The sequence below is a fragment of the Moschus berezovskii genome, chromosome 3 (genome assembly GCF_049115385.1).
Source record: "Moschus berezovskii isolate FMDL1 chromosome 3, NW_MosBer_1.0, whole genome shotgun sequence".
Taxonomy (NCBI): domain Eukaryota; kingdom Metazoa; phylum Chordata; class Mammalia; order Artiodactyla; family Moschidae; genus Moschus; species Moschus berezovskii.
The window spans coordinates 113,640,500-113,667,689 of NC_142462.1; the positions used below are offsets into that span (position 1 = coordinate 113,640,500).

At 43.7% G+C, this 27,190-nt stretch overlaps 1 protein-coding gene across 3 annotated transcripts in view; it reads right to left on the minus strand.

The window, feature by feature from the left end:
* Positions 1-3,024: 3,024 nt before the first annotated feature.
* The window catches only part of SLC37A3 (solute carrier family 37 member 3), a 54,362-nt gene continuing 30,196 nt past the window's right edge, over positions 3,025-27,190 (minus strand). The window contains exons 6-15 of one of the 3 annotated variants that reach the window (XM_088834693.1): positions 27,020-27,165; positions 22,562-22,658; positions 19,795-19,879; positions 18,870-19,048; positions 16,537-16,678; positions 14,052-14,153; positions 13,408-13,455; positions 12,342-12,493; positions 6,734-6,799; positions 3,026-4,800 (exon numbers count right to left, since the gene is read on the minus strand). In XM_088834693.1, coding sequence (XP_088690819.1) covers positions 4,708-4,800; positions 6,734-6,799; positions 12,342-12,493; positions 13,408-13,455; positions 14,052-14,153; positions 16,537-16,678; positions 18,870-19,048; positions 19,795-19,879; positions 22,562-22,658; positions 27,020-27,165 — 1,110 coding nt within the window. In that variant the 3' untranslated portion in view covers positions 3,026-4,707. Of the gene's footprint in view, positions 4,801-6,733; positions 6,800-12,341; positions 12,494-13,407; positions 13,456-14,051; positions 14,154-16,536; positions 16,679-18,869; positions 19,049-19,794; positions 19,880-22,561; positions 22,659-27,019; positions 27,166-27,190 lie in introns of all 3 variants that reach the window. The other 2 variants (XM_055421363.2, XM_055421364.2) reach the window with 2 other exon arrangements.

Genomic DNA, 27,190 nt, shown 5'->3' on the forward strand with positions numbered 1-27,190 from the left:
CACCTGAAATTAGAACAACACTGTAAATCAACTATACTTCAATTTAAGTAACCTGGCCATTCACTGCAGGAAGCGGTGTCCTAGTTAAAGCAAGAGAAGAAGAGCAAGGTGCAGGGTCGGGAAGAAACACCCACTACATCCCCTTTCCACTCTCACTTTCCTTCCACCTTTCCAACATGACCAACAGTTACTCAGCACCAACCATGTCAGGAACTAGGCACTGGAGAAAACGACCAATAATCCTGGAGAGTCAGATATAAAAATAAGTAAGCAGCTAAGCACCAAATAAGTAATCTTACGGTCACTACCAAAAAAAGGCGAGACAGTGGACGCTAGTAAGGCTGGCTGGGAAGCTGTTCTTGGACCACATGATGCTTGGCCAAGACTTAAAGGAAAAGTAAGACTCAGAAAGCAGAGAGTTAAAAAGAGGTATAGACGGAAAGTGTTAATCAACACAAGACGTTAAGCACTACAGTGTCAGTATGTCAGTACGTAACTACTGAACTGTACACTTAAAATGGTTAAGAGCACACATTTTATGTTACATGTATTCTATCACAATTAAGCTTTTTTTCATCTAAAAACCAAACCAAAAAACTGGTACTTCCTTACCAAAAAAACAAAACAAAAACCAAAAACAGACATAAATACTGCCATTTAAGATCCCCTGGAGAAGGAAACGGTAACCCACTCCAGTATTCTTGCCTGGAAAATCCCATGGACGGAGAAGCCTGGTAGGCTACAGTCCACGGGGTCGCAAAGAGTCGGACACGACTGAGCGACGGAACGGAATAGATGACTGGGCTTCCCTAGTATCTCAGCAATAAAGAATCTGCCTGAGGACCCCAATCCAGGAGACAGTTTCAATCCCTGGGTCGGAAAGATCCCCTAGAGAAGGAAATGACAACCCACTCCAGTATTCTTGCCTGGAGAATCCAATGGACAGAGGAGCCTGGCAGGCAGCAGTCTGTGGGGTCGCAAAGGAGTCAGACACAACTTAGCAACTAAACAACAGTTAAGATGACCAGTCTGATTCTGTAGCAAGTTCGTGTAGAGGGACAGTGGGAGATTCAATCAAGAAACATACAGAAGCTGGGCTGTGGGAAACCTCAGGCAAACAGGTACACCCGATTCTCTCAACCAAGGTTTCTAACTTTGTGGTCCAAGGACAGGCTTCAAGTTTTGGTCCACAAACACCCTGTAATAAACTGGTTTTTTCCTCTTTAGTAATTTTATTTATTAGTTTTGGCTGGGCTTGGTCTTTTTCACTGCGAGGACTTTTCTCCAGTTGTAAAGCACAGGCTCTAGGGCTCACGGGCTTCTGTAGTCGCAGCTCGAGAGCACAGGCTCAATAGTTGTGGGGCGTGGGCTTAGTCACTCCACAGCATGTGGGATCTTCCTGGATCAGGGATCGAACTTGAGTCTTCTGCACTGGCAGGCAGATTGTTTACCACTGAGCCACCAGGGAAGCCCCCTGTACCAAATCTTGAATGTTTATAAGTGCATTTTGATACATGGAGAGGATACATGGGTTTTGGATTCTCAAAAGGGCTTCTGACTGAGGAAAATCTGAAAACCATTCATGAAGGCAACTGGCAGTGTGGTCTGGGTGGGGACAGGATGGGCATTGAGGCTACATAAATTGAGCTCACTTCCCTTGAGACTTGCTCTTAACTAAACACCAGATAGTGTTATGTAAACAGGTGCCATACCTCTCTTTAGGACTTAACAGAGCTATTGTTAGGTTCTAAGAACAGCTCTCTGGGAAAGCTGGTGACCCCTATTATAGAAACTAGCAGAAGATGAGCAGAGAATAGAACCCAGTGGGGAAAAAAAAAAGGAGGCAAGGAGATTCAATACATTGAAATGCCACAGAAGCCAAAGGAAAAAAGTCCTGGAGAAGATGAAGGGGTTACCGGCATCAAGTTTGAGAGGAGGATTAAGAAAGGAATGAGAAAAAAAAAAGATCGCTTAAGTTCTATGACATTCCGTCGCACTGCAGCGATACAGAAAAAAAGGTCAGAGGTTAAAGGTAAGACATCCAAACTAGAATACTTGGGAGAGCAGAGAGGGGTGCTGCAATTATGACATGATAATTATGTCAGAGCACCAGACATAAACCAGGACTGTCTTGGATGAATGGAATTAGTTCCCTAGTTGAGGAGGAAGTATATCAGCCAGGAAGGCAGCAGATACCATCTGTTAACTCAAAGGACTTGGTCTTGAAAAGGAAAATAGGACATAAGTCAGAAGAACTAGTCGGGATAGGAAAGGGCTGTGTCAGCTACCTATGTGGGAGATGGGAGGACATCGAAGGTTGCAAAGGAGAGGGAAGGAGTAGACAAGAACATCTTGTACCCTCCGTCTCACTGAACATCACGACACACACAGGTGCGGGCCCTCAAGACACTTTTGTGTGAGTGGTGACTGTGGGGACCATTCTCCAGGAAGCAGCAAAGATTAGAATAAGCCGGAGTGGAGAGGGGCCCTTCTCCCTTTGAAACGACAAGGAAGGAGAAAGGGCTTCCCAGGTGATGCTAGTGGCAAAAAACCTGCCTGCCAATGCAGGTGATGTAAGAGACGTGTGTTCGATCCTTGGGTCGGGAAGATCTCCTGGAGGAGGAAATGGCAACCCACTCCAGTATTTTCGCTTGGAGAATCTCATGGATAGAGGACCTTGGTAGGCTACAGTCCATGGTGTCACAAAAAAGTCGGACATGACTGAAGTGACTTAGTATGCACAGAAGGAGAAACCACCATGTGACAAGAAAAAGCAGGCCAGAGCATTCTATCAGAGATCGAGGTGTCAGAGAATGCTTTTCCAAACTAGCCTTCATGACGGCCTTTTCTTCAAGGGAAAAACACTAAGAACGTGAGGTCAATTCTTATGAGTTCTTTAAAACTAACCCGTATGTAGACTGCCAGAACCAGAACAATAGGCAATCTACCCGTAGCTCAAGATATAATTCATTCAATGCCAAGGAGTTATTTTTATTTATAATGTCACTGCAGGTACAGCTTGGGGGCTACAGAGAGGTCAGAAGAACACTCGTCCAGCTAAGTTTAAACTGGGGCAAGAAAACAATGGTTGGTGTCAGGATACGAAGGTGTGACCACACTGATTACATGGCGGGGGAGAGGAAATTCTCTCAGCCAAAGGTCACCAAGAGGCTAAATAACCAAAATGGGCTTCATCCACAGACGATTCTTAAACTACAACTAGGCCACTCATCCAAAGTCAGCACAGTCCTGCACAAAGAAGAAGGGAAGGCTTTTTCAGAAGGCAGTAGACACAGGCCTGTACAATCCAGCAGCCCGGCAGGGCCAGTGGCTGGTCAGCAGGGAACACTCAGGAGCAGGAAATCTCCAGGTGTGAGTCACATTCTACAATGCGCAACTCAGAGTATAAAGAAAATAACCACACGGACAGATATTTATTATAAAAATCAGTTTATTTTCCCTTTCCGTGTTTCAAAAGTTTCCCTTTCTGTCAGTAATGAGCAGTTAACTGATTGGAAGTCTGCTTGATTAAATAAAAAGTTCATAAACACACATTTGAAAGTATAAAGCAAGAGGTTGAAAAATTTCCCCTAACTCCATGTAAATTAGGCAGCCCTCAAAATTGCACATTTTTCGCCTGCTCACTTTCATAATTTAAAATACATATACAGGATGACCTTAAAATATTGATAATTAGTATAGAATTCACAGCCTTGAAGATGTATATTCTACAAACATCTAAAGAATAGATACCTAGATACCTCTCAGGCCCTAATAATCCACTGTGATTCAACGTCACGTACTTAATGAATAGAAGGCCAAATGGTCTTTCCTTTTTCTCTAATTCTAGTCTTCTGCTGAGGTAACGAAAGGAACCCGGTTATGACAGAGACCGAGCCTCTGAAAATAGGGCTAAGCCGACTGGCTTCCTAGTGGATCCTAAACAGTTCCCAGAGAACACGCCTGGGGTTGAGTATTTCTGTTATAAATTACATCCTGGAATGTTCACAACTGAGGTACCTCATGGTCCTTGACAGGAAGACAAAAGACTTCCAAGAGTTGAAGGTAATTCTGAATGAAGATGGAGGAGAACAGCTGACAATCACTGGAAGATATTTCTGCTTCCAGAGCTGATCGACTTCAGGGCAGACACAAAGTAACTGAGCCACTCAGCACGCAGTGTGCCTTTTCCCACTTAGAGTTTAACTAAGGGATTCTCTGTCCAAGACAGGCTTACGCTGGACCCAGCTGGAGCACTGTACCAGGATGTGATGCTTCAGAGATGAGCTGCTCTCTGTAAACTCATGACCGAAGCAAAATGCAATGATCCTTTCTATTCATGGAGCGTGTCATTGCTACAAACCGAGCACGACTGCCTCGTGGTCACTCAGCTTTCCAGGTTGGAGAACGAGGGTCCAAGTCCAATAAAGCATTTATGGTTAAAGGGATGAACCTCCACAGGCCAACAGAGTTGCTGGCAGATTCACAGGCCATTCGGTACATTCACGGAACAGCGATAAATAAAAATCATTAATTCCTGTAGTGTAGTGTAGAAAAACCCAGCCTTCACTCTGGACAGCATCTCCGGCGGCTGACACTGCTGAAAGAGGCCTGACAATCTGAGGTTATGTTGGAGTTCTTAAGACAAACCCAAAACAGGGTGAATTAAAAGAAGTAAGAGTCCTGATGTTCTTTTGTGGGCACCGGTCACTCATTCAATACGCGAGTTTGTCGTCTTTGCATAAGAGAGCATGTTTCCCTCACTATTAATGGTGAAATAAACAGAATTGTGCAACTTGTCTGTGAAGAGAAAAAGAGCATTAAATGTGCAGTGATAATTTAATTCTGTTACTGCTTCATCGTTTGAACATAATAATGAATTTGGACTACATTCTTTTTGACTTCGTACAAAGATAACTCTTAATCTTTAATGATACAGAAAATGACTTTGAAAATTACAGTTACTATAACAAAATACTTAATATAACATTACAGTCTCCTCAAAAAAAGAACCTAATGAAATAATTTGCTATAAGTAGAACAGAGAATTGATACTGGAGCTCAGATTTCAAACAGTGTTTCTTCTAACAGATTCAGTTTTCTGTAAGAATTTCTTGTATGACTAGACCAGCAGGTACATCAGGAGATATCTCCCTCTGCTTAGGGCAGATATCAGAAGTGGAACACAGAGTTATAGGGCCCAGCCTTTAGGAGCCAGAAACCAGTGAAGCTAACGGAAGCATCCTTTGTGACAGCAGAGAACATAAGCCTTAAGGCCGCTCCAGGGGATTCCAGGTGCTGAGCTGTCTCCAAGGCCCTTTGGACGAGGCTGGAGGACAGTGTCTGGACTTGGGCAATGGAGGCTGCCTCCAATTAGGATGCTCTCAACTGAGGGAAAGGATACTGAATACACCCTCTGGTGCACGAAGCTGTCACCAGACTCTCAAGTGGACCGATCTCGAGCACTGTGTCTCAATAACGTGGTAAGACAACGTCACGTGCTTATTCAACAGAGAGCAATGTTTTAAAAGCACCAGGCCTTATTCTGTATTGGCTGTTTCCCAGAAAATACAGAGTTCCAGCAAAGAATATCTAAGGCGCAACAGATATTTTCTCAAGAGACTCAAGGTTCATTTTAGAACTTGCACGCCACAGTGTTAATTATAGCAATGCTTCTTTTTTAACCCTACGTGGTTTGGCATACACATTTCCTTCAGAATTCCCAAATTATATTTAGTGACAGAGAGTACCGTGGAAGAAGTACCCTGATTAACAGTTGGTGATATAAGTCTCTCACCATTTTTTCTGGAATCATGAATGATAATACTCATTAGACTCAGGTCAAGGGCAAATGTAACAGCCCTTTTCTTCCTTGAAAAATGAATATGTCTTTTAGAATAGTAAGATGTTACTTTTCACAGAAGAATCTTTAAAAGCAGTCAGCAATGTTGCTGGTTTAAGAAGTGATTTAACCATAAAAAGAAATGAACTACTGACACATGCAATAACATGAATGAATTTAAAATAATTATGCTGATTGGAAGAAGCAGACAAAAATACGGAGTGATGATTCCATGTATATGAGACTCAAGAAAATGCAAAGTAGTCTACAGTGACAGAAAAGTGGACCAGCAGTTCCCTGGTGGAGAGAGGTGGGACAAAGGCATGACAAAGGGGCTATGGGGAAACTTTTGGAAGTGATGGACACTTCCTGCCCTGATCCGGATAATGGTTTCACAGATGTGTATGGACATATGTTAAATCGTCCCAAATTTTATATCTCAAATACATGCCATTTACTTTAAGCCAATTAATTCAACAACAAAAAAAGACTACTTTGCACATTTAAAAAAAAAAGTGATTTCAGTAAATGTTTTGAACTAATTTAATTTAAAAACTAATAGCTAAAGGCTCCCCTGGTGGACTAGTGGTTAAGAATTTGCCTGCCAGTAGAACGGACACGGGTTCGATCCCTGATCTGGGATCCCACATGCTGCAGAGCAGAAAGGCCGGGCACCAGAACTACTGAGCTTGTGCTCTGCAACAAGAGAAGTCACTGCAGTGAGATGCCCCCGCACACAACCAAGAGGAGCCCCTGCTCGCCTCGACTAAAGAGAAGCCCATGCAGCAAACAGACCCAGCATGGCCAAAGATAAATAATAAGATAAATACGTAAATCCTAAGGAAAAAAAACTACTAGTTTATAAAAAAAAAAAAAAGGGCACATACTTACCATAAGAATGAAAAAGTAGAAAACCCACATCCATCCCAGGTTGTCCTGGATCAAAGACACTAAATACTAAAAGGGAGAAAAAGAAATCACAATATAATCCTTTATAAATTAATAAAATGAAGTAGCTAAAAGGCAGATGAAACATGGCTCGTCTAGAAAATGAGAAGGGAGTCGGTGTGTATAATGTTTTGCAGTCTGCAGAGCCCCTGTATATACGTGCTCCTAGTTAAGCTTTACTGACAGCCTTCATTTGGTAAGCTGGCAGAATCCAAAGAAAAAATAGAACGGAAGACCTAAGTCTAAGAGGTCTATATTTTTTTCACTTTGCTATTAAGAGAGAATGATGAACAGCCTCAAACCACTTCTGTTTAATCATCCATTCTTCCAGTGAAAGGTACTATAACTGATGTTTTTAAAAACAGTTCATCTTTTAAGTATACCACTCATTCTTCAATTACAATATTTGCCTCACAGGATTACTACATGACTTTGACACTCAACAGCCTATTCTTTTATTTTCAATTACTAAAAAGTATCCAATAGCTTTTAACCCATTTTCTTTTTTTTTAAATTATGGTAAAATACATATAACATACAACTTGCCATTTTAGCAATCTTTCGTTGTACATATAACTCACCAGCACCAAATACATTCATGACTTTGCACAACCATCACCACTACCTATTTTCAAACTTTTTCATCACCCCAGAAACTCTGCACCTATGAACTCTCTGCAAGACCTCTCCAATGGTCCGTCTCCTCAGCCCCTGACAAACTCTAATCTGCTTTCTATTCCTATGAATTTGCCCATTCTAGATATTTTGTGTTAAGCAGAATCACCCAATATTTGCCCTTTTGTGCGTGCCTGATTTCACTAGGCATAATGTTGTTAAGGTTCATTCATGTTGTAGCACACATCAGAACTCCACTCCTTTTCATGGCTGAATAATATTCCACTGCATAGATATACCACATTTTGTTTATCTATTCATCTATCCATGGACATTTTAGTTGTTTCCACCTTGTGGCTATTATGAATAATGCTGCAATGAACAACGGCAAACAAATAACTGAGACTGTCTTCAAGTCTTTGGAGTACAGCATACCTAGCAGTGGAACTGCTGGGTCATATGATAATGTCCACCTTTTTGAGGAACCATCACAGCATTTTCTACAACAGCTGTGTGATTTTACATTCCTACCAGCACTGTATGGAATTCCTCCACATCCTCACCAATGCTTACTACTTTGTTCTACTTTGCTTTAATTCAGTTCAGTTCAGTTCAGTCCCTCAGTTGTGTCCGACCCTTCGCAACCCCATGAATCACAGCACGCCAGGCCTCCCTGTCCATCACCAACTCCCAGAGTTCACTCAAACTCATGTCCATTGAGTTGGTGATGCCATCAATCCATCTCATTCTCTGTCGTCCCCCTCTCCTCCCACCCTCAATCCCTCCCTAGCATATTAAAAAGCAGAGACATTACTCTGCCAACAAAGGTCCGTCTAGTCAAGGCTATGGTTTTTCCCATGGTCATGTATGGATGTGAGAGTTGGACTATGAAGAAAGCTGATCGCCGAAGAATTGATGCTTTTGAACTGTGGTGCTGGAGAAGACTCTTGAGAGTCCCTTGGACTGCAAGGAGATCCAACCAGTCCATTCTAGAGGAGATCAATCCTGGGTGTTCATTGGAAGGACTGATGCTAAAACTGAAACTCCAGTACTTTGGCCACCTCATGCAACGAGTTGCTTTAATTACAGACATCCTAATTAGGTGTCAAGTGGTAGTTCATGTTTTTCTTTTACATTTCCCTAACAGACTAAGGATGCTGAGAATCTTTTCAGGGGTTCACTGACCACTGGTACACATCTGTCATAAGGAGTTGTCCCTATGTTTTCTTCTAAGGGTTTTATTAGTTTTAGCTCTTAAAGTTAGGTATGTGATCCATTTTGAGTTAAGTCTTGTACAAAGTGTAAGGTAAGGGTCCAAATTAATCATTTTGCAATGTGTACATCCTGCTTTCCCAGCACCTTTTGGTGAAGAAACCACTCTTTCCCCAATGAGTGGTCTTGGTACCCTTCTCAAAACTCAGCTGACCACCGACATGATCATTTAACCCATGTTCTTTGATCACATTATTAGTAAAAATTTTAAGTGGGAGAAATAAAAGGAGAACAACTGAGTGATTTAGCCTGGATGGCCTCACGGAAAACAAAAAAGCAGAGGTGTAATCACCCATTAGAGGAAGCACAGTGGCCCTCCAAACTCTCTGGATGCTACTTTATCTTTTAAATAGCTTTACTGACATACAATTTACATAATACTGAGCTCATATCACTCAATGGATTTTTGTATACTTACAGAGTTGTGCAACTATCACCATAATCTAATTTTAGACCATCTTCATCACTCCAAGAGAAACCCATTAGGAGTCACTCTCCAGATCCACCCAACCCAAAGCAACCACTAATCTAATTTCTTTCTCTATGGATTTGCCTATTCCGGGTATCTCATATGAATGAAATCACATAAATAGGTGGTCTTTGGTGACTAGCTCCTTTTACTTAGCATAATAGAGTTGAAGTTCATCCCTACTGTACCATCTATCAAACCTTCATTCCTCTTGAACTGCCAAATAATACTCCATTATATGAATATATCATATTGTACTTATCCCTTCATCAGTTGATGGACGTAAGGATGTTTCTACTTCTTAGCTGTTATAAATGATCATTTGCTGTGAAACACATTTGTGTAAAAATGTTTATGACATTTGTTCTCATATCTCTTGGGAAAACACTGCAATTTAACCTACTGAACCCCTGCTGTGTGTCAAAAGCATATTAAGCATTGGGTACGCAAACAGGAAGGACACAGCACGGTTCTATCCTCAAGGAGGCAGAGTCTGACACCGGGGATCAATCAACCGGTCAGTGTGAAACACTGTGGCAACTGTTCTGCTAGAGGTGTGCACCCACTGCTGTGGGAACCAGGGGGAGAGAGCAGTACTGTTCTCGGGGAGTCAAGGAAAGGCTGAGAGAACAAAGCCATTCAATGTGGATTAGGCGAGTGCTAGCAGCCAAGTTCGGAGAAGGCAATGGCAAGCCACTCCAGTACTCTTGCCTGGAAAATCCCATGGATGGAGGAGCCTGGTAGGCTGCAGTCCATGGGGTCGCTAAGGGTCGGACACGACTGAGCGACTTCACTTTCACTTTTCACTTTCACACATTGGAGAAGGAAATGGCAACCCACTCCAGTGTTCTTTCCTGGAGAATCCCAGGGACGGGGGAGCCTGGTGGGCTTCCGTCTATGGGGTAACACAGAGTCGGACACGACTGAAGTGACTTAGCAGCAGCAGTGGCCAAGTTTACAGAATTTTTGTTTTTTGTTTTGGCCACACTGTGCGGCATGTGGGATCTCAGTTCTCTGACCAGGTACTGAACCTGTGCCCCCTGCAGTGGAAGTGAGGAGTCTTAAACCACTGGACCACCAGGGGGAGTCCGAAATTTTTAATATTAAGTCATGAAGTTTGGGGTTTTATACCTCAAACAGTAAGAAATCATTCAAAACTCAACACACCAGGGGAATGAGTAAAGTGAACAATGATTTACTCCTGATTTTGCTTCTAAAACCGTGAAAGTCAGTCTAATGCGGACCCCAAGTTCCTAGTTTGGGATCTTAAGACTAGCAGGCATTCTAATTAAAAAGAAACTCCTTGAAATGCTAATTACAATCCATCCATCTGATTAATGAAGAAAACATTAGCTAAGAAAGAAAACCTAAAATACAGTCATTTCAGAAAAGGATGCCCAATACCCTTTATACAAAGACATCTGAACAGGTGGCCAATAGCATTTTTTAGTTCCTACTCCAGAGCACGGTAAGAAAACAAAGTTCTCTTACCTTTGCTAAGTTTTTTTTTTTCTCTTTAGTTTCATAATCAAATAAGCTAACACCCTGATCCTATAAATCATTCTTTCTACAACCATTCAAGAAGTACCTGAATGTCTCATGTGTGCCAGGCACCATTCCCAGGACTCGGGTGACAGCAAAACACAAAACAAAACACTGTCCTCATGAAGTTCATCTTACAGTGGGAGAGACAGACATTAACAAATAAATATGTACTATATGACCAGGGAAAGAGTGCATTAAGTTGGTGTATCTCCTGCAATGGGTTTCCCAGGTGGCTCAGTGGTAAAGAATCCACCTGCCAGTGCAAGAGATGCAGGTTCAATCCCTGAGCTGGGAAGATCCCCTGGAGAAGGAAATGGCAACCCGCTCTGGTATTTTTGCCAGGAAATTCTAAGGACAGAGGAGCCTGGTGGGCTACAGTCCATGGGGGTCACAAAAAGCCAGACACGACAAACTAAACCACAACAATCTCCAGCAACATCTGCTCTTGTATTAACCACTCACGATCAGATACTAGTGATCCACTCCCATTAAGCGAGCAATGCCTCAATTTTCAAGGCCATCTAAAGACGTCAGTGTCAAAACTACAAGCCTTTTTTCCTTCCATTCTTTCTCCTGACCTCTCTTCATTTGTGGTCTGAGTAACACCCCCACCCCTCAAATTCTGGCTTCCTCTTTCTGTGACCACTGGGCATCCTCTGAGGTTCTGCCCATATTTTCTCTCCCCATTAAACATCACATCACTGCCACAGTTTCAAATATTTTACCCATACAGTTGATTCTCAAATCTACATTTTACAAAATTAGCACTCAATGACTGAGAGTGGTATACCCCAGGAGAGACAAATACTCATGACTGTCCCAGAGAAACAGTGCCTTTCTGAAGCTGAATGAAAGCAAGAAAGATCAATGTGAACGGTTCTGACAAGGACTTCCCTGGTGGTCCAGTGGTTAAGATGCCACGCTTCCAATGTAGGGGGTGCAGGTTCGACGCCCAGTTAGGGAACTAAGATCCCACATGCCAAAAAGAGAGACAACAGTTCTGACTACCTACAGTAGGCCACTCTTGCCTAGAAGATCTCAAACTTTATAGCGTGCACAGGACTTGCCAGGATGGCTTGTTGAAATACAGATCCCCAGGCCCTCACTCAGCAAGTCCACAGTAAGCTAAGTGTTCTGTACTTTAATGAATTCCCGATTGATTCTGATGTAAGACATTTATGAACTGTCTTTTGAAACACAGTTGTAGGAAGCAGAGGAAGCATTGCAGGGCAGCTGCAGGGTCCATGGCGATTTCTGGCGGGGATCTGTGGGAAGGATGTGTGTAAATCTGTGTTTGGAGGGTGAGAGAGTTGGGGCCTGCGTGTCAAGTGCGGGGTAATGAGAAGCATGAGTCTCCTGGCCTCCCTGAAGTGCCAAGTTCAGGCTGGAAGAGGAGGTGGCGGGCAGCAGGGACTGAAGGATCAGTCTTACCAAGTGTTCGCTTCTTTCTAGACGGGAAGACTCTGAAGGTACAAGTAGAAAGGAGGAACTGATAAATGCAGAGTGGCCTTCCATGCTAGGTCACTAAGAACCCAAGGCTTTTAGTACAGTGCACTACAGCACAGGAGCGCCACCTACCGTGGCCCTGCAGGCGCAGGTAGACCCTTCCACCGCTAAACACTCCCTGTCCAGCCTTCCCTGCCCTCTCACCTGGCCCACCGCAGCTCCAATGCTCCCGGTTCCATCAACGATCCCAGTGACAGTCGCCAAAGCCTCACTGCTCCCTTGGATCAGCTCCTGACGACCCAGGTCCGCAGAAATAGCAGAGCTAATCATATTAGAAGGTCCACCAATAAAGAATCCTAAAGTCAGAAACAGAACAGGTTCTTATTAAGACACTACTCAACAATGCGCTACCAATCTATCGAGAATTACGTAAACTCTAATCCCAATACTCTAATTGGTCTGTTGGAGAGAAACGGAAAGAAGTGGGGAAAATTACCTGTAAAAATGGAAACTCCCCCAGATGTAACATCTTAGTTAGCATCCACTTTCCTCTAGAAAACAGAGTGAACACAGACCTTTCTAATCCGGTGAAGTGTGTGTTCACTGACAACTGTCTGCACTAGTTTATCAAATTCTATTATGGCAGAGATGAGTCAGAGTATCTGAATACCCAAATTCAACCAAACATTGAGAAAGAGAGAGAGAGGAGAAAAAGCAATTTAAACGGTGCAAGGGGTTCCATCTGCCACTGTTCTCGGCGAGGCTGCCACAGGACTGAGCACGGTCAGGGCCAAGAGTCTCACAGAGCAGCAGCAGCTTCAACTATCCCATGAGTTCAAATTGAATATAGGAGTTTTTCTATAACATGGTCCCTAATGGCACTCAACTGATTCATCTGGGGTTCAAGGGAAGAAATAATGACCAACTCCAACTTGGAGGAAAAACCAGCTATACTGGACTTTCTGAAAGTTGGTGAACTGGTTTCCAATGGGCCATTCTTCCTACACCACTTCCAGGAGTGATATGAGCGGGTGTGGGCTGCGATCAAAAATCGGAAGAAATCTCTAAGGGACTGCGCTTCTGTCACACCAGGACTGAGGTGATCACATGAGAGCAGAGAAGCAGGATCTGGGTGAGGCATCTGTCCTTTTACCACCTGAGTTTTCTATAATTAAGGCTTAGAATAACTCAGCTTGAAGGAGCAATCAGTTTCCTTTTTCCCTTTTTATTTACAGAGGAATAAGACAGCGAGATGGAGCCTGTGCTGTACCTGTGACAGCCATCAGAAGCGCATTGACGGCCTTGTCGTCTGGAGAGCCTGCAAGGAAAGATGGACACAGGGTGAAACGCGAGGGGCGCCGTACATGTGTCTCCACCAACAGGACACACAGGCCTGCATTCCCATGGCCTCACAGACCACTCCCAGAGACAGCAAGCGGATGCGGCTCCACCACCACCTCTCCCGACCCTTATCTGTAACGTCTGCCTCTCGCTGGTGCTCCAGCTACTGTGACTTCTAAAAGCTACAGGAACACTCCTATCTCAGCAGCATCTTAAGGGACATACACCAAACCTACTAATTACCATCTTTCCTCTTTTGAAATCTTGTCCCTTTTATGGTTTTATTGGCTCTAACGCTGCACTGCTGGAGCCTACCCTTGGACAAAGCATATACACTCCCAAGCAAGCTTTTAAACAAACCGACAAAGCACAAGAGATGCCAGTTTCCTCCCCAATGCAAATAAAACTACGTAATGATACTTTTACCGCTGTTCACAGGACAATACAAAGACCCCATTTATGCCCTGGAGGCTGGTCTCAACCACCTCCCCAGGGCTGATCACTGACTTGAGGCAAGTAAATGCCTTAGTCCTAAGAAATGAGGCAAACAGTTTAACTCAAGGAAATACTCACGACTGTATCCAACCAGGGACCCGATGGCCAGAAGCAGACTGAGAGCTAACACTGGCGCTCTTTTCTGTAACATGTCGGAGATGAAGCCTTGCAGCGTTCCACCTTCCAACACAAAGAAGGGCAACCCAATCAACATCTTGAAATTAGCTTAGTTACCTGACTCTTGCTTACCACGTACCCTCCACCCACCGGCAAGATCCTAACACTGGTCTATCCAACAAGAGAGCTGACTCTCCTAAAAAAATCTCCTCCATAATTTCCTTTTAGAAAGATCACCTGTCAACTCACATGATGGCAGATGGGGGCAGACACCACCAGTCAGACACAAAAATCAGGAAAAATCATCAGACCCACCCTCACTGTTTCTTGCTGTTTTCCCTTCTCCGATCAGCTGTGAAGCCTTTTCTTGTCTTTTTTTTCCCCCTGCTTTTTATTTGAAAAATAATGAGACTCTGCGTCACAGGTTATGAGTAGCAGTGAACATAAATATTCACTAAAATTAAACGGAGCAATTATGGTTTGGCAAAAACTAATAGGTCAAGATGTTTAAAAAAAGTTTATGTGGGGGACTTCCCTGGTGGTCCAGTAGCTAAGACTCTGCGCTCCCAATGCAGGTGGCCCAAATTCAATCCCTGGTCAGGGAACCAGATCCCACATGCCGCAACTGAAGAGTTTCCATGTAGCAGCTAAAGAGCCAGAATACCACAATGAAAACTGAAGATCTCGAGTGCTGCAACTAAAATTCAGCGCAGGCAAATAAATAAATAAATAGTTTAAAAAAAAAAAAAAGGAAGAAGAGGTGATGTGGATCCTTGAAGCAACACAGTCACATTCAAAAACAGTCCTGTTTAGAATCTCGGGCCATTGGGACATCTGGTACACCCTCATCATAAGTCTGTTCAGGACACAGAAGTATATGCAAGTCTAAAGGCAGCATCCTCTCCTTTGGCTCTGAGTCTAAGAATGAGGGCATACAAGTTCAAATACAATAACAGCTTATCACCTAAGGATACACTGTGTTTTCATACACTCAGGGCAGTTTAGTCTGTCCACAGATCTAAATGCAAAGAAAGGCTACCAAGGTTCTGCCACAGTCATGTAGGTGGTACCCACTACCATGCATTCTGTAGATCCATCTGGTTTTGAAGATTCCTACTTCCCTGTTTGGGCTTCCCTGGTGGCTCAGTGGTATAGAACCTGCCTGCCAATGCAGGACACATGGGTGCAATCCCTGGTCTGGAAAGATCTCCTGAAGAAAGAAATGGCAACCCACTCCAGTATTCTTTAGGAGAATCCTAAAGACAGAGGAGCCTAGCGGGTTACGGTCCATGGGGTCACAAACAGTCAGACACAACTGAGCGACTAAACAACAACTTCCTTGCTTACACTTCCAGCTACATCAAAAAGTCACTATTAAAGTCTGCTGTGGGGCTCCCCTCATGACTCTGGTGAAGAATCCGCCTGCCAATTCGGGAGACACAGGTTCAAACCCTGATCTGAGAGAATCCCACACGCCATGGAACAACTAATCCATGTGCCACAACTACTGCGTCTGGGCTCTGCTGCCCGGAAGCTGCAGCTACTGAAGCCCACGTGCCTGAGGGCCTGTGCTCTGCAACAAGAGAACCCACAGAGAGGAGAAGTCTGTGTACCTCAGCTAGAGAGTAGCCCCTGTTCTCTGCAACCAGAGGGAAGAAAAAAAACCCAGGCAGCAACGAAGACCCAGCACAGCCAAAAATAATAAATAAATAAAATCAACTTTGAAAGAATGGGACACACAATCCAAACACAATAACAGCATATCACCTAAGGGTACACTGTGCTTTCATGTTTCGTCTGTCCACATGTCTAAATGTAAACATTACAGAAAGGCTACCAAGGTTCTGCCACAGCCATGCAGGTGGTACCCACTAACATGCATGCTGTACGTCTGTCTGATTTTAAAGTTTCCCACTTCCTTGTTTATGCTTCCAGCTATAGCAAAAAGTCACTATTAAAATCTGCTGTGTACAAGGAAGCAACTGCAAAACAAAATAATCCCTGCTATTATTCCTACCTTTATAATACACTAAGCTAATATGTTTCTCTTCTTTGGCGGCGGGTGATAGGTAAAATGAACGTAACTCGGATCTCTGACATACTTTTAACTTTAGAGCTAAGCAGTCCCTGGGAGTGTACAAAAGGCTCACACTTAGAGATCAGAAAGAGCAACATCCCGGTGCGTCCCAGGACAAAGAACTGATCCAGCAACAAAGGGCTGAGAAAAAAGAGCTCTATACATCACAGGGCTGCCGCAGGCTGGGTCCTCTTTTCTATGGACTTTTTTTTTTTTTTAAAGAGTTTGGCTACTTACCAGTAGGACAGTTTAGGAAAAAGGGCTGTGGAATAAGTGATAAAACTTTAAATGATGCCAGATTTCATAACCCAATAAAATCTGACTAGTGACTCACTCTTGCTAGAGGAAAAGATGCTTCATTAGCCATACCTATAATTCCTCCGACATCGTACCAGATGGACAGCTGGTCAGCTTCGGCCTCCTTCCATCCAAAGTTGTTACTCAGATAAAAGGGCAACCAGAAGAAGAAGGAGTAATTCACTAACTTCAAGCACGCATAGGCCAGTGAATACTACAAGGAAAACACCCCACTGTCAGTAAGGAACAAACAGCACAGCATAACTACCGTTCTAATACAATTAAACAGCCAAACCAAACAGAAGAGCTGGGGCTGCATAGTACCTGATTTTAAAATTAAATGTTCCTATAAAGTCCCATTGCCTGACTTCCTCCTCTCTCCCCCCACTTAGCATCTAGAAAGGCAGTATATTAAGCCTTGGGATTAAAAACACAGAGGACTACTCCCTAATTGTCCAGACTTTTTTCTCCTTTCGGCTTTCTGGTAGAAGCAAACGGGTGTTTTGAACCATAAGGCAGGGCATGGACTCACATTTCTTTATTTAGATAAAGATAAAAGGTATTCATGCCACTGAGGAGCACTAACCATAAGCAAACGAATCCAGTAAACATCACAGCTTTTATTGCAAGCAGCCAGCCCTTTCAGGTTCTACTTCCTTCAAAGTTAATATGATGACCAATGCAAAGCAACATGACTGGACTCTAGTTCCAAAGGTCTAAGAAAAGCATCAGCATGAAAACTACTTTCATAGGGTAGTTTCTGAAAGCTCTGAGTCAAAAATGAAAGCACAGGATCGTCACAGGCCTTGTGGCTCTAGGTTGAGGAGCTCCCATAACACGGCAGTGAGGCTGAGAAACCTATGTTCAACACATTATTACCAGGAAATCCTGACATTCAGCATCAAAGGAAGAAGGGGGAGGAACAGAGAGACTCACTTCAAAGGTTGTCTGGCCAGTATATTCTCTTCCCTGGAGCTGCCACTTATTCCCTAGGTATCACTTGTTTTAAAGGAGCTTTCCTAGCAGGACGGCCGCCCCCTAGAGAGCCAAATCTCAACCACGAGTGCATTTTGTCCAGACAGCCGGCCACAAAGACAAAGGGATTAAGTTCACTGGATTTCCTTTATACCCTGCCCATGGCGGGGAACAATAGCTTGTGAAATACAAAGGGACAGCAAGTGAGCACCACTCACAACAAATCTAAGTCCTGTCTCAGAAACTAAATTCTTACTAGGAGAATATTTTAATAACTACTGTAAAAAAAAATAACTAATCATTAGCATAAGAACAGGCCTGCGGGGAACGGGAACATGCATTTCCCTGTATGACACGTCACCTTTTGGTTGAAGAATTGTGGGAACTAGCACTTCGATCTGAACTCACGCTTAAACTGTATCTGTTGGCAAGTGTCAGTTCTCTTAGCTTGGGGTAGGGAGAAGGGAGCAGCTAAGTATGAAAGAGGACAACCAGCAGACTCTGAATCTAGTTGAGAGGTTGTATTCATAAAGCACCATTAAACAATAAAATTAAAAAGGTGTTTATTCATAGTAACTCGACATTGCAGACTTCAGGGAGGATGTACTGGTAGGCCTTCCATCCACAGGAAGGGGAACCGAGACACAAGGAAGGGCTGAGGAACGCCACAGACCTCACAGAGACGTGGTGGCTAAGCTGGCAACATGACCTAGGCCTCTTGCCTCCACTCCCGCGCCAGAGGCCCGGAACACCAAGACAGAAAAACTGTGGCAGAGTGGACTCAGTTTAGACGTTAGGAAAAAACCTGACTGTGGAGGTTATGGAAACACTGGAATGCACTACCAAGGGATACTGTGGAGCAGCCTGCTCTGGCCTTTTATAGAAGGACAAACTATTTTTTTCCCTAGAATGGCAAGAACATTGGCAAAGAAGACAGACTTTACGAACCACTCAAGCCCCTCTTGATCTACTTATAATTCTGTAAGACTTCAACAGGCCAAAAGGCATATATTCAAAAAGACCCACTTTTGCCTTCTTACTCAAACTCTAGTATGTATCAGGGTCAGCAAACTGGGGCTCACGGGCCACTTCCGGTCAGGTCCGCCGGTTCCATACTGTCTGTGGAGTCCTCTGCTCTACTGAGCTGAGTGGCTGTGGCAGAGACTGTATGGTGGCCCCAGAGCTGCAAACATTTACATTTGGCTCTGCATAGAAAATGTACTAACCCCTGCACTGGGTATCAGATACAAGTTCAAGTAGTGTCAATAAACAAGCTGAGGGCCACTGTTTGCGATTCCTCTGGACATATGTTCCTGAAATGAAGTCTCGAAGAGAAGCTAACTGCTTCAAGATGCCTTATCCCCGGCAGTGCTACTATCCAGGCTATGGTATCTTCCAGGCTTCGGTGAGGAGATTTGAACAGTCCTTACCGCTATAACTCCAGGAAGGCAACATGCCTGGTAGAAGCTTATTGCCTTGACTTGGCTCACAGTATTGCCTTCTTGGATTGAATAATTAGGCTCAGCTTCATCTTCATTTTCAGCACCATTAATTAACGGCCTGTGTGAGTCTTCTTCAAAATTTTCTTCTGTCTCGATACCTGGGATACCTACAACAACGAAAGCCACATTGAGAGGGTGCCCTCTGGGTGCCCGGCACTGGGCTAAGTGCTTTACATGTACCATTACTTATGAGGTCCATGCTATTTTTATTTGCATTTTACAGAAAAAGTTACTAACGTTCAGAGTCCAAGGTCAATCAAGGTCACACAGCTAATGAGCAACAAACCCAGGACTCAAATTCTCCTTTATCTGGCTTCAAAACACTGTTTTTTCAACTACATCAAGCTATCTCTCTCTCATACAGAAAAACTCGTTAATTGTGTACTATTAAACTGACGTGTCTCTTCAGTAAGACTCAAAAGATAGAAGAATCATACATCTATCTGCTTCTGTGGTTTCACTTGAACGTTCTGCCTGTATGATCTGTATTTAACCACAGATAAGTATTTCACCGAATTATTCTTCTGAAGAAAAAAAAGATCTGTTTCAAGAAGCGAAATTCGAAATCCATCCATGCTAATTTCAAGCCAATGTCTCCATTATAAAACCTCATTTGCAAATGATGAGTTTCCCCTGAATCTATAAAAAGGTGAGCCTCACTCCCTCAAACATTTGCAGCTGTGCCAGGTGAGGCTGTGGCGTCCACAGGACACAAAACAGCAAGACTGCTCTTTTAATTCACTGAAGGGAGCTCACAGTTCTCCTAGGGAGAAATATCTGGGCTGTTTCAGCCTCGGGTTTCTCTTTGCCCATGTTAGCAAGACAATCTGAGTAGAAAAGCAGCTTCTCTCACCGATCTCTTCCGGTGACACCAGGAGTCCAAAGAAGATGACGATCCCACCAGCAAACTGCACGGCTGCCGTCACCAGGAAGGCATACTGGGGGGGTGGGAAGGGGAAAGGTACTCCTGACACATCTGGGATGCTCGTTAACCACACAGCCGCTAGAGACACACGTGGGAGGACGGGGCGACTGGGAAGGAAATGAGCGCCGGGCGCCTGGCCTGAGACAGGCACTGAGCTAAGTGTTTTACTTGTTTTCTCACAAATTTTTCCCAGGGACTCTGTGGAGCTCAGAGAGGATAATTAAGGCCTCCTGGACACTGAGTGGTACTATTACAACTGGGAAGTCAGAATTAGCTCCAAAAATAGCGCTCTTGCCACCACTCAGCCTCACGCAACAGACAGTATCTGCCCTCAAAGACAGTTTCCAGTTGAGGAGGGTTACACACTACACACAACATTAACTGATAGGAACTTCCCTGGTGGTCCAGCAGTTAAGAATCTACCTTGCAATGCAAAGGATGTGGGTTCGATCCCTGGTTGGGTAACTAACATCCCACATGCTGTGGAGCAACCAAGCTGGTGCAACTACTGAGGTGCGCACGATGCGACAAAGACTCTGAGCGCTGCAACAAAGACCTCACACAGTCAAAAACTAGATGAAGATAGATTTTAAAAAGAGCCACCACACATTAATACAGGCAGAATGGAGCTGGATGAATGAGAAGGCGGAGTCCCCATAGGAAACATACAGAGGAATTGAATTTGGAAGAAAAATTGGTTGAAGGAGGGAGACAGTGCTTTAGGGAAGAGCTGAAAATCCTGGCAAGTGACCACCTTTCCCAGCACGACTGAAGCCCCGGCAACGGGTGGGAGGGAGACGGGAAGCCTTCTGCACAGGGGGAGCTGAAGGCTGTGCTGGGGGTCACATGGAAGAACAGTGTCCTTCCAACGGTCCAGGTGAGACACTCGAGAGACAGACGGCATCAGTGAATTTTATTTAAGAGAGAATGGAGCCTGAGGTGTCAATGAGTGTTTCCAGAATTCAAATCTGGGAGCAGCCCAGAGGGTGACCTGAAATTCCCATTTGAGCCAATTAGTACAATCCAGGTGTGAAGCTAAAAAACCTGGGAAAAAGGTGACTATGAACACAGGAAGGACTTCCCACTGGCCCTAACTAGACCAATATTCTTCAAGGACCAAACACTTGGCAAGCTGTTTAAAAACTGTTACCTACTTTCTAAAAGAGCAACTTACCAGTTATTAGGTTTGATTTTGTTTGGTTTTGGCCACACTGCATGGCTTGTGCAGATCCCCTAGTCGGGGATCTTAGTTCCCTGACCAGGGATTGAACCCACACCCTCAGCAGTGAAAGTTTGGAGTCCTAACCACTGGACTACCAGGGAATTCCCAATTATTAGGTCACTGAACAGACAATCCGTTGATATGAGCCATTCGATTTTTATTTGTCGAACATATAAGCACTGTTACTCAGCTTGTACTTTCCAAAGTTTGTTTTGGAAACACACAAGCCAATACAATAGATACTCTTTAATTCTTCCTCCATGTCAAATAAATGGCAATGCTCAACACACGGTTATCTTCACTTAACACATCACTGAGCTCTATCCCAATCTGGACACGCAGAGCTGTCTAATTCTACTTCACAGCTGCACAGATTCCACTGAATAGGTGTTTCATGGTTTAACTACTTCTCTTTTTACCAATCTTTTGCTACTACAAACAGTACTGAAGTAAATAACCTTGCAGATGTACTCTTTGTATATGATGAAGTATACTCATCAGTCAGATGAATTCACGGAGGTCGAACTGCTAGGTCAGAGCCATTATCATTCTGATGTGTTAGTTGCTCAGTCATGTCCAATTCTTCACAACCCCATGGACTATAGCCCACCAGGCTGCTTTGTTCATGGGATTCTTCAGGCAGGAATACTAGAGTGGGTTGCCATTCTCTTCTCCAGGGGATCTTCCCGATCCAGGGATCAAACCCAGGTCTCCCGCACTGCAGGCAGATTCTTTACTGTCTGAGCCACCAGGGAAGCCCAGTTAAGTGACTGGGCTTTTGACAGACATTCCTATATTGACTCCAAGAGGAGTTATTTGATTGGCCACCCTGCAATGCCTGCTGTCACCTCCTAATAAACATGGTATCAAACTTCTGGATTTTTACCAATAAGGATATGGTGTAGGTTTTCTCTCTCTTTTTTTACAGTGTAGTTTTAATTTGCATTTCTCTACCACTTAATACCTAAACTCCTATAAGGGCAGAGATTTTTGGCTCTCTGGGCCACGGCTCTATCCTCTACTGCCTTGGGGCACTTAAGAGGAACTTAAGAATATTACTGAATGAATAAACAAGTTCTGAGTGAAGTGGAATATCCTGTCATATGTTTACAAGCCATTTCTCTTTCCTCTCCATGAACTACACATTCAAATCCTTTACCCGTCTTTCCGTGCATTGTTAGTCTTTATCAATTTGTGGGCACTCTTTATATATTAAGGAGATTAGCTCTTTATCTGTAACATGAGTTGCAAGTACTTTTCCCCAAATGATTATATGTCTTTAGACTTAGCTGTTTTTCCATGACTAATTTTTTTTAATGTGTTTTAATTTACCATAAGTTTGTCCACTCTTAATACAAACCTTGCCCCTCCCAGACACAGCACTAGGTCATTTTAAATGGTCACAGGATTACTTCCCAAAAATAAAACATATATTTATACACTGAAGAAAAAGCTAGGGAAAAAAACACCTACCTCATAACCATACTGCAGAACAGAAGAAGCCAGACACGCGCCCAAAATATTGCCCACTGAGGCACAGGCACTCCAGAGACCAAAAACAACTCCCCGCCTAGGATGGGACAGAGCAGAGCCGAAGACAGCACGGTCAGAAGGGGTTCTGTGTGCAGCTCAAGCACAGAACGGCCAAACAGTGCAGGTTCACATGACACAGAATCAATGTTCCATTTCAATGTGTGGTTTTTTTTTTTTTAAAGTACACCCAAATGGCAAAACACTTAACGGGGTAGCTCTCTTCTTCTAAGATTTTATTATACAAAAGTTCAATTTGGGGCTCACTGAAAAACACTGTTAAGAGAATTTAAAAAATCAAGTCCCATGGATAGGGAGAAACTATTTGGATACCACTTATCTGACAAAAGACTTGCTGCTGGGATATAAAGAAATCTCAGAACTCAACACTGTGAAAAATAAACAATGCAATAAAATTCTAAGGAGTGTTAAATCAAATCTATAATCATCTCAAATACAAAGTTTCTGAAAATGGGGCAAAGATTTTAACAAACGCTTTACACACACACACACATAAAATAAGATGCAAATAAGCACATGAATGGAGAAGGAAACGGTAACCCACTCCAGTATTCTTGCCTGGAAAATTCCACAGACAGAAGAGCCTGGCGGGCTACAGTCCATGGGGTCGCAAGAGTCAGACACCACTTAACGACTGAACCACCACCAAGCACAGGACAAGATGCTCAGCATCATCCAACATCAGGGAGATGCAGATTAAACTCACAAGGCATCACTACACACCTGACAGAAGAGCAAAGTCAGAACACACTGAGCACACCAAGTGCTGGCAAGGGTGCACAGCACCTAGCACCCTTACACTCTGCTGGCAGGAATGCAAAGCGGTTCAACCACTTTAGAAGAAATTGCCAGTTTCTTAAGAAGATAAACATGCTCCTACCATAAGATCCAGCCATTCTACTCCAAGGTATTTATCCAAGGGAACGAAAGCATGTGTCCATACAAGGATTTGTGAACGAACAAGCACAGTGGCTTCAATAGTAAAAGCCAAAAACTAAAAACGTAGATGTTCACCAACAGCTCAACAGATAAACTGTGATACAATGCATAACTCCTTAGCCATGAAAAGGAAGGAACTATCGATGCAGACATGGATGAATCTCAACATTACTGTGCCGAATGGAAGAAGAGAGACGAGAAAACATACTGCAGGGACTTTCGTGGTGGTCCGGAGGTTAAAACTACAAGCTCCCAATGCACGGGGTACCAGTTTGATCTCTGGGTGAGGAACTAAGATCCCACATGCCATGAGGCACAGCCCAAAAAAACCAAAACCAAAAACGGAGACGGAGACAACACTGTACAGTGAAAAGCGTGTTTAGAAGCCACTTCCAGCTGTGCAGAGTGATCGCCAGCAGCTCACGGCCCAGGCTCAATGCTCTCATCTGGAAAGCGCCATGCCCCTCAAAGGCCTGGGTGCAGTGGCAGAATTGACAGTTGGGGCCTGCAAAGGTGTATCTACTAGTACTGCCAGCCTCAACGTGTTCTAAAAAACTATGATCCCAGAACTTCTCTGGCGATCCAGTGTTTAAGACTCCGAGCTCACAATACAGGGGACACGGGTTCAACCCCTGATGGGGGAACTGAGATCCTGCATGCTATATGAGGCATGAAAAAAAAACAATGACCCCTGACAACAGGAGGAGGAGTATGACTCATGCACGGTAACAGCTTTTCAGGGCAATGTCTTCAGTAGATCATTTAACTTTCTTCACTTGGAAATCAAATGATTTGAACTAGACAATCTCTACATTTTCACCAGTATGATAACGCCCCAAGCCTTTAAAACATAAAACCTACCAAGAGGATCCTACAGAGAAGAGCAAAGGTCAGGCAGGGTCTGACGAACATGCTGATCAAAAGACATTTCGGAAGAAACTGGCTGAAAACAATTGTGACTGTAAGTTGTCACAGTTTTACTGGTACTTTGTGGTTTACTGCTACATTTCACAGGAAGAGTCACTCTGTGTCAAGTGCAGCAGCATCAATTTCACTTACTAGTTGTTATTCGCTTAAAAACAGACTGTCTTACTTTCAAAAGTAAACTGTAATGGGTGCTGTTTGTCTTTTGACTGAAACAGAGAAATAATGAAGAGTTAAGACTGTCCAGTCACTGCTACCAAACACCCAGTGTCATCCAATTTGGAAAAGCTCAGATAAGGATTATCTCAAAATGATACATGTCAAAGTGATTATGTTGAAATAACAGGATTTCAGGTGGTTTTACCTTTATTTCTCTTTGTTCATTTGAAATAGCTGGCTTCACAACAATAATCAAGTAGCCCTGGTATAATTTTCAAAAATCATGAATGGAAAGACGTTATCTTAAAAATTTTAATAAAAATAAACAGCACACAAACAGCATCACCTACTCCAAAAGAAAACTAAAGTATAAGAGGGGAGGGACTTCCCTGGTGGTCCAGGGGTTAAGAATCCGCCTTGTAATACAGACGATGTGGGATCGATCCATGTCTGGGGAACTAAGATCCCACATGCCGCAGAGCAACTAAGCCCGTGCACCTCATCTACTGAAGCCCACGCCCTCTGGAGCCCACACGCCACAACTAGGCAGTTCCTGCACTGAAAGGAAAGATCCCACAAGACGTGACAAAGATCCACGTGCTGCAACAAGACCTGGTGCAGTTGATAAATAAATAAACTTTTTAAAGTATCACTGGGGAATTAGTACCTCTGAAAATCAATTCTATTAAACCAGTGACAGCAGAGTTGGAAGGAAACATAAATCACTAGCACAGGGCTTTTCTAGAGGTACAGTGGGTAAGAATCCACCTGCCAATGCAGGGCACACGGGTTTAACCCCTGGTCCAGGAAGATTCCACATGCCGAGAAGCAAGCAAGCCCGTGCGCCACAACGACTGAGCCTGCACTCCAGAGCCGGAGAGCCGCAACTACTGAAGCCTGTGCACCAACAGCCTGTGCTCTGCAAACACAGAAGCCAAGTGAGCAGCCCAAGCACTGCAACTAGAGAAAGCCCACGTACAGCAACAAGGACCCAGCATAAACAAAAATAAATAACAGTATTTAAAAAAAAATCACTAGCACACTGAACTATAAACATTATTTCACCACAAATACAGACCATTATCAAGCAAGCACCATTACTCCCATTAGGAAAATGGGGAAGCTGGAAAACCAAGAGGAGCTGCCTAAAGCATGCACTGATCACCACAGCCGGTGGGTAATATCTTTTGGGTACACTGGCCCCTACGTAAGAGAGTAAACAAAAAAGACAGAGCTATCAATGACATAAATGTGTGTTTCACAACACATGGATATTTATCCAGGACAAAAGCTAGAAATCCAAATTAACAGTCCCTGAAGGCAGAGTCAAAAATGACGATAAACAACAAAGGCAGAGTGTCATGAATGGTAACAAGAAACAGGTATCTCTTCTTATTTTCCATCCTGTAGGTTAAGTACGGGTCTTCCTGGGTGGCCCAGAAGATCCATCAGCAGGTGCCCATCCATATGTCATGGCCCCCATCACTCACAACAACTCACATACAACTGATAAATAACAGAAGGGTTAGGGGGGAAATGGCCAATTTAACTAAGGCTGGAAGTCTGGCATTCTTCATCTGCATTTTCTTAAAGCCTTTGCTCTGTGACCCTATGCAAGTCCCAAGGATAACTTCTGGGCTCATTTTCCTCATCTTTAATTTAAGAAGGTCAAACTAGATCACTGAATCTCAAAAACAGGGAAGGCAAAACCCACAGGAAGATACATGATGAGATAGCATGCAAGATATCTATTATTACGATGTATTATTTGTGTTCTCTAAAGGAAAGATTTGAAAACAAAAACTTGAGATGTACTGTCTCAGCCACACTCAAAGTCTGACCATAGTCAGAACAGTGCTGTGAATGTGTCTCACGGGCCAGACCTTCTCTATAGAGTCCACGCCATCGCCAATGTCCTTTAATGTGAAACCTCCTCTCTCTGCTAAACTTCCTAAAATAGAGGGAAGACATGGGTGGTGTTGAAAAGATCGAGTGACGGACATCTGGACACAAAGGGGTAAGGGGAGGAGGGTGGGACAAACTGGGAGAACAGCACTGACGTATATACACTACCACGTATAAAGCTGACAGCTAGTGGGAAGCTGCTGTGACACAGGGAGCTCGGCTCGGCACTCTGTGATGACCTAGAGAGGCAGGGTGGGGGGTGGGTGGGAGGCAGGTTCAAGAGGGAGGGGATATGTGTATTCATTTCAATGTAGCTCTTTAAAGCAATTATACCCCAGTAATAAAATTTTTAAATTAAAAAAAAAAAGGGGAGATAGAGAAAATTGACTCTGACAAATCTGATATTCAAACTACTATCAAAAAGGGAAATGAAACAGGAAGGAAGTGGCATACCCAGCTTTCCCAAACCAGTTGCCCATAACAGCAACCACGCAGGGCCAGCCGGTGGACTGCAGCAGGCCGTTCACGATCCACAGGCTACAGTACAGCCCCTTGTTGTAGAAATGCAGCCATTCCGTGACAGTGCCAAAGACGAACACCTCAGGGAAGAAGAAAGAACGAGAT